Source organism: Formica exsecta, unplaced genomic scaffold (genome assembly GCF_003651465.1).
Source record: "Formica exsecta isolate Colony F162 unplaced genomic scaffold, ASM365146v1 scaffold489, whole genome shotgun sequence".
NCBI lineage: Eukaryota > Metazoa > Arthropoda > Insecta > Hymenoptera > Formicidae > Formica > Formica exsecta.
Window position 1 is genome coordinate 820,238 of NW_021852127.1, and position 13,210 is coordinate 833,447.

The 13,210-nt window shown below is 35.1% G+C and overlaps 1 protein-coding gene across 1 annotated transcript in view; it reads left to right on the forward strand.

The window, feature by feature from the left end:
- The first annotated feature begins 2,251 nt into the window (after nt 1–2,251).
- The window catches only part of LOC115241449 (nucleolysin TIAR), a 179,997-nt gene continuing 169,038 nt past the window's right edge, over nt 2,252–13,210 (forward strand). The window contains exon 1 of the mRNA XM_029817217.1: nt 2,252–3,567. Within this exon, the coding sequence (XP_029673077.1) occupies nt 3,411–3,567 (157 nt within the window). The 5' untranslated portion in view covers nt 2,252–3,410. The remainder of the gene's footprint in view (nt 3,568–13,210) is intronic.

A 13,210-nucleotide genomic window follows, 5' to 3' on the forward strand; every position in this document is an offset into this window, starting at 1 on the left:
AATTATGCAAAAAGATATTTGAAATGCAATCATCATTTTGTATACACTTATGATATTCTGGACCATGATATCATGCAATCTTAAAGTTAGACAAATCAAATTATCATGTTTATAAGAAATTCGGGCGCTCGTAAACTTCTCCCATCCCTTTCTTCACTTCAATCAAAAAGGTTTCAATAAGATAAACCCAACTCCTGTCCTTGCCCTGCATCAATGTTACCGAAAACAGTGAGGGAATCCTTTCGGTATTCGGTCGAAGCTTAGCATCGCAATCACCCTAGTTCAATCTGCTACCAGCGAGCGGCGCCACTTAATGGATCAGTAGATACGAGCTGCATTGAGTCAGACACTGCATTGTTCTATTTTGAACCTAATAAGTATTGAATGTTGGCATAGTTCGGCTAAAGTGATCAGTTTCGTCTTTGAACTTGTTGAAGTATCAAAAGACGTGTAAAAACTGAATTCTACAGCTTCAATAAAAATATTCCTATTTATTTTACTTTCTATTTTCGAGAAAAAATATTAGAAAAAAGCGAATCTTTTATAGATCACAACTTTATTTTGAGTAATGTTATAGCGGATAGTATAATGCCATAATTTTTATGTTTTTATATACTAAACTAGTTTTATTATTTAAACATTTATAAAAATTAAAATTTAAAAAAATAATAATTTTTTAATAACTAAAATAAATTATAGAGAACATGTTACAGGTTTGCATTAGATTGACTATATAATCGTAAATATAAATATGTAGGTATTTAATAAAAAAATTTTCATTAAATATCTAATAAATACATTTAATAAAAAAAATAACTTTCTTTAAAAACGTTATAAAATATTTTTATATCAAAATACACAATATAACATTTATTACACACACGTGCATGCAGTTTTATTTGCATATATATACGTAAGCTAATTTTAGTTGAAGTTATCCTAATGTAATTAACAAGTATATTATTAATAGTTAATTAACAAGTATATTGCAATATGAAATCTATATCTTTTCAAAGATAAATGTCTGTTTATTATTTATATCATTTTATATGAGATTGAAGTGCATGGTGTTATATCACAATAAGTATTTTTTTGTGTATATCCTTATTTCTTAAAAAGCAACAAAAAGGAATAATACAAAAAAATAGGTAATCAGGTTTTTTATATATAAAGATATGTAATCTCTCAAGTTTTTTATATAATAAGAGAAAATATCAGACAGTCATTTTACCTAGATAAATATAAATGTTTTGTAAGTGGTAAAATATATACTAACCGTTTAATTTTCATAGGAACACATATACATAAGTAAATTTAAAAGATAATAACACAAGAGAATTGTAAGTATTAGAAATATATCTATAATATATATTCATACACACATAGCAAATATTCATATCTTTATCACTCTTACATGTCATTCATATAATACATGTCTCAATATGTATACAATAGAAATATTACTAAAAAATAACTTCTTTAGAAATAATTTCTATAATATTTGTAAGCTAAAAAGTAGCACTTTTATTGAAAAATAAAATAAGTAAATTTATCTAACTTTTCAAAAATATTATTACGTTATTGCGAAAACATACAAAATCTAGAGATAAATTTAAATATCTCATTAATTAATAATTTTTTAAATACAAATCTTTCTCTTTGTTAATATGAAAACAGTATAGATAGAAATATATAATTATTGTAAAATTATTATTTGTTTAGCAAAATATTTATAAAAATCAATATAAACGAATAGAAATCTAAAGTAATGTTTTGTATTTTAAAATTTCAAATATCAAGCAATTTTGTTTCGTCAATATATTAAAAGAAATCTGTTTGATTAATTTAAAAAAGAAAACAATTTCATACAAGAGATAAAAAAAACTCGATAAATATTTGCTTAATATAGAAATTTATCAAAAAATACATTTTAGTAATCTGGAGATCAATCGACATTTAACCTACATATTTAAAAAAACATACCATCGCTATTACATAATTAAAAAATGCAAAAAATATATGGCAATAATTCGAAATGCATCGTCATAAAGTCTGCATTAGCTCCCGCATCAAACAATCCTATCGGCGTGGCGGCGAGCGAGCGACTGCTGGCTCGCGTCTTAGCTCGTGCGATTCCGCGGACGCTCGGGAACGCCGGCGCCTCTGGGCGTCGCGACGGCGGGCGTCCAGGGCTGGCAGGCTGGCAGGCAGGCAAAGGCAGGCATCCCTTCGCGCTCTCCCCGCCAGACGAGTTCCGACTCTACGCTCGGCCGGACGTGACGTAACGCGCGCAGCGTGGAGAGCGTAGAGAACGACGTCGCTGTCGTTGCAGCCACCGACATCGCCGCCGACCGATTCTCGATTACATCGTGCACAATCGTCAATATCATTTTAATCGGTGCGCAAATATTTATTCGTGTCCTACATAAATTTTCGTCGTCGGTTGCTCACTCTCGCAGTTTCGGAGCACGCGTATTTGGCATTTCGCAACGCGCGCCGCTGCACTTCGCACGCACTGACGCCTCCACACGCAGTAACCGCGTGTGCCAGCACGCTTCGACGCCTTCCGCGATAAATGAATAGTGCTCACGAACGTGAAGAAACACGAAGAAACGACACAAAAGATAGAATCATTAGTGACAGAGGTGCGCGAATGAAGAAATAGGAAGATCGTCAAACTTGATTGAGAGTGATCGTTTTGACAACTGTGCGCTCCGATGTTCAAAGGGAAACTACCCTGCACCGAGTTGGAGATAGTAAAGTTTCTTATAGTTTTTATAGATTTCGCAAACACAGTTTCGTGAGCGTCGCTGTTTATTTGCTACTCTGTCATCCGGAAATCAAGGGAAGAAGTTGGATGAGAGGCTTCGAGATAGCGGCAAATGTTGACCGCCACTAAAATTCGAGATCAACGGTGATACGACAACGTGAAGTAATGACGCGGGAAAGAAATATCACGGCAATCTACGTGACGACGCGATAAATCGTGAAGTGTAACATGCGATGAACAACATTGTCTTTTATCGTGGACAAACGATCGTGGACTACAAACGTCTCGCAGTGCGACTTCGCAGTTACTAATAAATCGAGTAATAAAATATTCGTGGAACACTAACACGAGTGCTCGATCTTAATCACAAAATCGCAGTCGTTCCTTCGATCGTTCAATTACTGCAATTCCACGGCAGATTCACGGTCAATTTATACACCGCATGAATCGCACACGCCGCTGATTGTCTTCCCTTCACAATCCGTACCCGTCACAATTTATAAAATAAATTAATAGAGAGATTGACGATCGCATCAACCAGTGTCTTCGTTGTTCTGTACCGCGAGGATTCCTTTCGGTCACGTGACAAAACTGCATCCTTCAACTTTCACCACGGCGACACAAATCTTAAGTCGCAAAAATGCTGACCATGTCGACCTTGATGATGCCAACAACGATGACAACCATGACAAATCCTGGACCGATACCTGCACACAGCGTGCCGCAAAAGATAGAACCACCTAAGCTGACCGCAGCAGCTACGCTCACTCACACAGCGACACCCGTCAACAAATCAGGTAACACTTTAGTGTAAGAAATTTATGGCTTTTGGCATTACCACGTTCAAACAATAAGATAAATGCAGATGTATCCCTTTTTCGTATACTTTCTATTGATCACGCCAGTTTTAACACGCTCTGTTTGGATGGACACAACAATCGCAAGAATTTCTTATGCGGGTTTTAAATATTTATGAAACATTCTTATAATTGCTTTGTCACTGATATTAAATTGTTTGAATTTAACAAGAAATCATAATCACATTCATATTATGTAAAAAGTTTTTTGTCTATAATGAAATAATAACTATGAAAAGTGAGCAAAAGCAGAGAAAATCGCATAAAATAAATAAAATTCGATTTTTCTAATCATAAATTCTCTTTTATAATCATTGCAATAAACGTGCAATCAAAACGGTAAATGATAAAACATGTTTACCGAAAAATTATCAGGAAGGTATTACATATTTATAATGCGTAATTAATCGGTAATTTTTAAAATTCAAAAAGTTTCTGTTGTAGTTATATGATTGTGCGAAAATTTTACACAGCGCAAACACGAAAACATTTTTTGATACACCATTTTGCGATGCAGTAATAATTTTATTTACTCCAATGTATTTTTCTTACTACTGGATACAATCTACAAATTTAACAACTCTTCGATACATAATTGCCGTGACACACTTTCCCACGAAGCTACGACCATTTCGCGCTTCAATTTCGACGCTCATAAAAGAAGTGCTAACTTCTCTCGCGGTGGGCAAGGGGATGAGGGTGGTGGAGGAACAAGATCTAGCACGGTCGCCTGTCTCCCGCATTGAAATTCAAATGCGCGTTGCAATCTATCAGTTAACGATCCAAACTATTTTACAACAACTTTGTGATTGATTTCAGCATTTAAAGAAGTAAATTTCTCCTCGGTGCACGCGCGCGCTACCGGCTAGCTCCCGTTAATTTGTCCTAGGGATAGCAGACGTTGCGACAACATCTGCCGGTAATAATCGCGAGCATTCAAATCCCGCGATTATCCGCCGATTAAAAATGCATAATTGCTATTAAAACCGGGCGCGTCGAAATCCGGGGGAGAGAGCCTTGGCGCCGCTCCAGAGCGCCGTAAACGTTACTCAAATGACGCTCAAGCCAGAATTTTTCTCCACTCAAGTAAAAACCTGCCGAGGGTCGGCCGCACAAGCGGAAACGATCGGCCCCGGATTTGCGCGCGCCAGATAACATCTTTCGCGCTCGGCCCCTCGACGCGGAAAGTCGCGATAATACATATCGGCGAAGCCGGCGGTACACGTTTCTGCACGCGGCTATGTTTGCATACGTGTACGTAATCCTAAAAGTGGAATACGTACAGCTGCCAATAGGGCAATCCCTAGCCGCGCACACTTAGCACGTACTAGCAGTAGTTACCGTTACATCACGAACGTACGTGTCGTGGGAGCGTAACAAGGACGCGAGAGTCCGCGTGGCACGCCGCATCCCCTCGTATACTTCGCCCCCACGTAGTATGCGTAGCGTCGGACTGCTAGGTCGGACGAGGGTGGACGCATTGAATTTATCGAAGACCAGCACAGACATCACGACATTTCCCTCCCGCGTGCGGCGAATTCGAATTTCGCCCCGTTCTTCAACAAGATCAATCGCGCTAATTGTCAGCGAACGAAACAACCGAAAGCGGATTCCGAAGACCAGTTTCTCGAATACCATTCTCTTCCTTACCGTTACCGTTACCCTCCTCCATTGTCGTAGTTCCTTTACGAAATGCAAATTCCAATTGTACTTGTTAGATGGTGACTTATAAATGGCGTGTTTCATACCTCGTTTCTCGAATACCATTCTCTTCCTTACCGTTACCAATCCCTCCTCCATTGTCGTAGTTCCTTTACGAAATGCAAATTCCAATTGTACTTGTTAGATGGTGACTTATAAATGGCGTGTTTCATACCTGAACTGATCTGCAAGACCGTTCATTATTTACAGCCGGTAATAAAATTTTATTGAGTAACAAAGAGAGTGAATTGAAAAGAAACAATTGAATATTCCAGTTAAACTAAATTAGGGTTCCGTTTCAGATTCATGATATAACTTATTTTCACAAAAGAAAACAAACAAAAATTGCTATTTTTACTAAAGTTAACAATTCCTGAAAAAGAATTGTTATACAGGCGATAACGGTGATGTTTAAAATATAACAAAAGTATATCCCCTGTAGTAAGTATTATAAAACAAGTATCGTAAATCTTTTGTGTAATTATTTTAATATATAATATTTCATGTTAGTTAATTCAGTATATTTATCAAAGTGACATGAAATAAGAATCGATAAAGCTATGTTTTTTTTTAATTATCTATATCATATGACATGTAATGATACTACATGTGTGAAATGATATCAGAATGTATTATTCTAATATATGGCTTGCAAATGAAACTTTTGACATAATTTTAGAACGATTAATCTAGGCAATCTGAAAACTACGTTATAAATGATGGGTTTTGCGTCAGGTGGTACTACATTGTACCTCGGCATGCCGCGAGTCACATGGTGCAACGTAATGTTAATGGTCGACGTGTCAATGGTTTCTCATCGCAAACTCTTGTTAGCAAAGTAACTAATCCTCTTTGATTATGTAAAGGCAAATTACAGAATACATTTAACTATGTCTTCATTCTCACGATAAATTTGACAGATATGTTATTCAATAATTTAAAAAACGTGAACGCATTTTGTTTTGCATATATATGATAATAGTTTAAAAATATTTGTTAGTATTATTGAAGAATATAATTACATCTTTTTTATATAATCTTGTACAAAATTTTACATTCATATTTTCCCATTAAAATAATATTAAAATGATATTATATGTCTCTAGAATATTTATCGTACACATAGATAATTATATATGTAATAATTATACTCTATTACACGAGAAAAAATTATATATAATAATAATGATACACAAACGTATATAAAATAATTGAAGAAATTGACGAAAATATTTATGTGAATTATCAATATACATCAATGTATTATTATTCTCGATATGCACGATAAACGTCAGTTTCCCTCTCGCTCCGTATCGGAAGGCTTTTCTGGGACAATGATTTTTCTGAACCCTCTGGAAACTGGTGGATGCACACTTCCACATATAGATCCCTAGCACCTAAAGGGTAAGTGCTCGTAAAGTTGTTTGTCTGCTCGATATACTGTAATAGCAAGGAGGCGGCCATTAGTACGTGAAATTCGTTTAAACGCAATTCGCGAACGACCTAGTCCATAAATTGAATTGCGCAAAGGTTCAGGCTTTCTTATCGTCGATTTGCATCGTAAAATATTATTTCAAAAAGAGATGATCATGTCACAAATGTTTGCGGAAAAATATTTTCCAAGTAACAAGAATCTCTGTGGTAAACTTTACAATGCAGTATTTGTTACATTATCACTTTATTTATCCGCGCTTTTTAGTTAAATAAACGCGTTGAGAAAAGAATATCTAAAAAAATAAACGTTTGTACAGTATCTAAAATTCTTCTGTTTATATTTAGCAAAGAACAATCGAATCCTCTGTATGTAGAAAATAATAAAGCTAGTTTTCGACTTGGCAAAATATATAAACAGTATATTTACACAGAATATATAAACAGCACATTTACACACTTTATTAAAATTCAAAATATTTCAAACCCACATATATCATTTGAAAAATTTTTCTTAGGGTTCAATGAGATAAGATTATCAAACTCTGTTGCCGTGACAATCTAACTGATCCATGTCAAACATGAGTTGAATCTCATCACACATCCCCGGTATCCCAAACTAATTTAGCAAGACATGAGCACACACAGTTAGATATCTTTGTTTAGATATCTTTGTATCTTTGTCCTTGTTGTAAACGTTCGTGAATATATCGCCAACGCGCCTGCTGGATGCACGAAAGGGAAAGAAGTGTCAAACGAGTAGGCAACAAGAAGCGGAACAATTCTTCCAGATAAAACGGAACTCGACGATGGTTGCGCCGACGGCAAACGGGGCCGGCAACGAAAGCGCGGGCGATGGATGGCTTTAGCTTCGGTTTCCTGACGAGGTTACCGAAGTTTCGTTCGCAGATTCAATTTTAGTTGGCGCGCCAGCCCGCGCCACCACCATCCGCGGCGCTCAATGCCACGTATGTACCTTACAGGGGCGGTTACCAACCCTCCTCTTTCTATATTCATCCTCGTCCCCCTCTTTCTCTCCCTTTCTGCGCCATCCACCCGTACGGCCTCTTGCCAACTACCCGCTACGGGGCCACTTTATTCGACTGCGCTTAAGTTTCCGCGTTTTCCACGCCTGCCTTTGATTACGATCTTGTTTCAACTTATTTCGATCTAGCATAGAGCATCCTTGACTCTGAGATGATAGACTCGTTATGAGTAATATACATTATAACTGTGTGCTAAGAGAAATATAATCTTTTACTAAATTTTTTATATTTTTAAATTAATATACATGGATATGAATTATATATTTTAACAAGGATAATCGTTTATTGGGTTAAATTTGAAAGATTTAAGAAAACAGTTCCTGTGTCGCATATTGTAAAAAAAAATAAATCATCTATTAACATGATATTGCAAAGATTAAATCAATTATTATAAGTTCTATTCTATATATGACAGATTTCGTGATGAATACATCACAGATATATCACCATTATACGTGAAAATATTATTAAACGTAATGTGAATAATAAAAACATGGAATAATATTAAATGAAATATTTCGTTAATTACGTCGAAAAAACAAATTCTTCTCTTGTTACAAGCATTACTAACTATAATTCCAAGTATTATTTTATGGTATTATTTTCGGTTGTTTATCTATTGTCGACATATAACTAACCACAAATGCATAAATGTTTTAACATAATGCAATGTTGTTTGTAGTATTTAGCCGGGGATTGAAACCAGTATATCAAAGCGTACGTGAATTATTAAAAATATTCTTTTTCTCCGAAACCCCACTTTATTTTACCACCAAGGATTATACATTTAAATAATCGTAGAAATATTCCATAATATCGTTTAGATACGAATAATATGTTCCATTTTTAAATACTATATAACACGCGCGCCTCATGCTATTATAAATTTGTAGTTGTTATCTGACACATTGTTGTCCAATCAATAAATTAATAGATCTAAAAAGTATTATTAAAAAGCTTAGTGTAAACTAACTATAGAATGTATATCCAATGTTGTGTACATTGAAATTGATATAATACAATGTGTATGTTCACATGTTTAATTGCAATTACATTTGCATGCTACACATAATAAGTCAATTTACCGGCTACGCAAAGGCAACCTATTATACATTCTTATATACATTTTTGTATGGAAGGTTTTTTTATTGTTTGCATGCATGTTAGTCATTTCCAGGAATAGAAGCCGAAGGCGTACTAGTTTGCACAGTAAACTTCTGACAACTTAAATTATTTTATATTTTCATATTTCGCGAATGCTGTTTTATAACAAACATTTTAGACAAATATTATTTTAGCCATACTACGCTATTATCCGTTGTTACTATCGCGATATATTGGTTACATCTAATACAATTCAAGCTTAGCAATTGCATTGATCATGAGGAGACCGACCTTGAGCATTATCACGTTGAGATCTAAAAATATCACAGCCACATAGCTACAAACTATAGCCTCAGCTAAAGAATTGCTCTGATAATCTCGTAATTCAAGAAAAAATATTTTCTCGGAAACATTTCAAATCACAACAAATAATACTTTCTTATGTATTGGAGCAATGCAAATTGAATGCATGTTCATTACTAAATAAAAATTATATTTTTGTGCATAAAATATATAAAATAAATGTTGAAATATATATGAATTTCTTTTTGTATTAAATAAATTAATAGCATTTCCAAAAGTTTTCATATATATAAAATAAATTAAGTAGATTAAATTAATCTTTTTAAATAAAACAAAAAAAAACATAGACATTTCCATAATTTTGATATATAATTACAATTTTCTATTCTTTGCAGATGTATTTTGTATACATGTGGAATAATTCATTTTTAACAAAAAGTTATTAATGTAATATATGAAAATGACGACAATATATAGAATCTTGAGTTTTTTTTCATTTGCGTTAAATCAATAACGAGTTGCAGAAAGCTCAAACGACGAAAGCATTAGTGTAAGCTTTCTCTTCTCTACATCTTCGTCTTTCATTTACCAGCGGAATTATCCGCGTCGGCTACTCTTATAGTATAGTGAGAAGAGTCATAATAGAATATCTTTTCTATTATGAGTTTAGGTGTTTATTAATAATCCTGGGGTGAACTGTTATTGTGCTCTGTTTTGAAGTAAAATGAAGACAGGAATTGGAAACAATTGAAACAAAGCTGCAATAAAGCTATCCTCATTCACGAAATATATGGAAATCGAGCTAAAATAAGAATAATTTTTTAGACAAAAGCTTGTATTGATATTGTTTCGTCAAACTTGAATCAATCATCGCAAAAAATTATTAATAAATTTATATATAGCTGTTACACAAGTAAATTTTTTAAATTTAGGTCACGATTTAGTAAATGTCGATATTTGTAATCAATTTATAATAGTAGAATTTCTCTATTCAAATGGATGACGTTTCTATTTGGCACTACTTTGAAATATCAGCTACTTCTCGAGCGCGCATTGTCTTTTTGCGAGTACATTAAGGAAAAACCGACCTCCTCAAGTATCCTTTCTCGAAAATACCAGAGTCATACTTCATTTTCTGCTGAGTTGGGCATAGAAATGGATATTTTCCGATTCCAAAGTCGACATGATAAATATGCAAATTGTGGTAACAGTTTGCTATAAACCTAACATTGAATTTTGTAGCAATAATTTTCGTTTGAAACTTATCGCTAAATAGAATACGCGTTTTACATATCGTGTAAATTTATAAGTATTGCACGTGACACTTACAAATTGTAGAAGAAAATTTCTATTTCTTCGCAGCATACGTTCCTTTATACCAACCAAGTGTACGATATACAAATACTAGATCGATATATGTGTACATATGTCGATATATAAGACACATATACATATAAATCACAAACTTATTTCTTTCGAGAATCATTAATTACTTTTTCATAATTATTAAAAAACACACATATATATAGCTAATCTATCAGGATATTCTGAAAATCTGGACGATTTAAAGAGAAACCGAAAAATTTCGTCCGTAATAGAATGAGGGTGAGAGTCAGTTGGCTAACGACATTTTCGTAGCCCCAAATGCATCGCAAACGAATTGGAATCGCGTTGCAAAATTGATTATCAGTCCTTCTCCGTGGAGATGGCCGGGAGAACATACCACGGGGTACTCACTTCGGGAATAACATTTGCCGAGCGGCGTAACGACTGATCCGTCTATTCCCAGTGGCAACGAAAACTCGTAAAACGGTACTTGGAAATTCGCTGCGCCAAGTTAAACTTGATGGAGACGAAGGGGTATGGCTGCACGACTACTGCCCATGCTGCCGCACTGCTCTACGCTCAGTCGTACGGATTCTAGTATGGTCGTGACCCAGAGGACCGAATAGCTGCTGGTCGTAGCCCGATGGGATGCGATGCGAAAAGTCAAGGCAGTACCTGTCGCAACCAAACAAGTGATCCGGGCGGGAGGAGCGGGGGAAGGTACCATGAGATGAAATGATATTGTTTTACTCGGGAACGAGTCCGCCGTCGGTGCTTAGAACCCATTTTCCCGTAAAAACCGAGCGCGGTAATATCAAGCGGACTCGTACACTACTCCCTTGCACCCTCAAATGGCGTACTATATATGTATAGAGAGGGAGATTGAGAGAACGAGGGCGAGAGAGAGAGAGAGAGAGAGGCTGAGAGAAAAAGAGAGAAGAGAAAAGATATTGTCGGGGACAAAGAGTTCGAAATATTCGGCGATACCTACGTATACGGCTCCCAAGGGAACGAGGGCGACAATACTGGCGACGCTAGGATACATGGAAGAAGCATACCATCGCGGAAGTAGACGAAGTATGAATCGGAATCTTCGCCGAAATTCTCTCCTTTCTCTACCGTTCGTTGCAGCGTGAAGTCTCGTACTACACACGTGGAAAACCGCATGGGTTTGCGTGCAACTTGGCCGATTGCCTCGAATACCGGAGCAAAATCTGACCCCCTTTCACCGAGGGATAAATCTAAAATTTGGCATCAAGGAGACTTACCCGCAAAAGACGATCCCAGGAAAAAAGGTACACAAAATTCGATCGACGCTAAATGTGCATTATATTGGACGGAAAATGATCACGCGAGTGATATTTATTTGCCACTGTTTGCGATTACTGCGCTAAATTTATTTGTGTAACATTATATATTAAAACTCATGATATTTTTATTGCCAAAATGCGTTTATGTTTAGTTATATAATATAATAATTAACAATATAAAGAAAGCGCTTTAGAAATTTTTGATATTAATTAATAATCAATTACGACAGATTCGGAATCAATTTTTTCTTATTTTCAAGAATGGTCATTATTTGTTGCTTTGATAATTAATATTTGAGAATTAAAATTCTGACTAACAATAAATCGATAAGTATAATATCCGTGAAGATCATGCTTTGTTTAAAAACCAAGTGTACAACCGTCTTCTCTACGTCCATGAAAAATTCATTATATATTCCTCGAATTATTGTACATATCTGGAACATTATCTTAAAACCTTAAAAACTTTAAATTTTAAACTTAAAACTTAAAAATTTTTAAATCTTCGACGCAAAAAGTATTCACTAAATTTGAATGACTATAACGAGGTATATTCCGCTCTTTGTTTCTCTGGTTTTCTTATTAGTAGGAAATGCATTGCTCACACCGGTGTGCTAGTTATAGAGAATATTATGCAGAAGTGACTAGTAAGTTCTTTCTTATGTTTCTCTCCATTAATAGTAGATGCTTCACTGATCATCGGGCGTCAAACTGGTATAGCATCTACGATATGTCGGTACTTGGCTAGCTAGCTGGCTGACTGGTTGACTGGTTAACTGGCGCGGCGTTGGTTGGCTGGGTGACTAGAGCATTCCCTCGTACACCTAGCTACCCTATAAAGCAGCAGCTATAAGCCGGATGCGGAAGTCGTGTTCGCCGACCGGGTCGAGTTCTCGCGCCTCGAGATGCACGACCTACCGTAAATCGTTTGGTTCGACATGCCATCGAATCGATTGCCCAAGTGACCAAGTGATGTACTGTAATAATAATGCCAGGATGCTTTGATTTATAAAGCAAGCACATTGAACTAGCATATAATCCTTCCAATTGTTTTTAAATCTTGCAGAGAATTATAATCTTGAAATAATTTGCATTTCGCGTTTATAAAGCAGAATATATTACTGACAATTTTATTTCAAACGCTATTTAATAAGTATCAAATAATATAAATCGTAAATGTATAAGAAGATTTAGAAATTTCTAAATCGCACAAAAAGCAGTCTTGAAAAAATATGATATTTACATCTACACGAGTAATATATTTACATCCTGTATCGTTTAGAGTATTTAAAAATTAATAATGATCTACATGAGTTATGTTTTAATTGACGTTAATTGATAATATTATTATTGATAAGTATT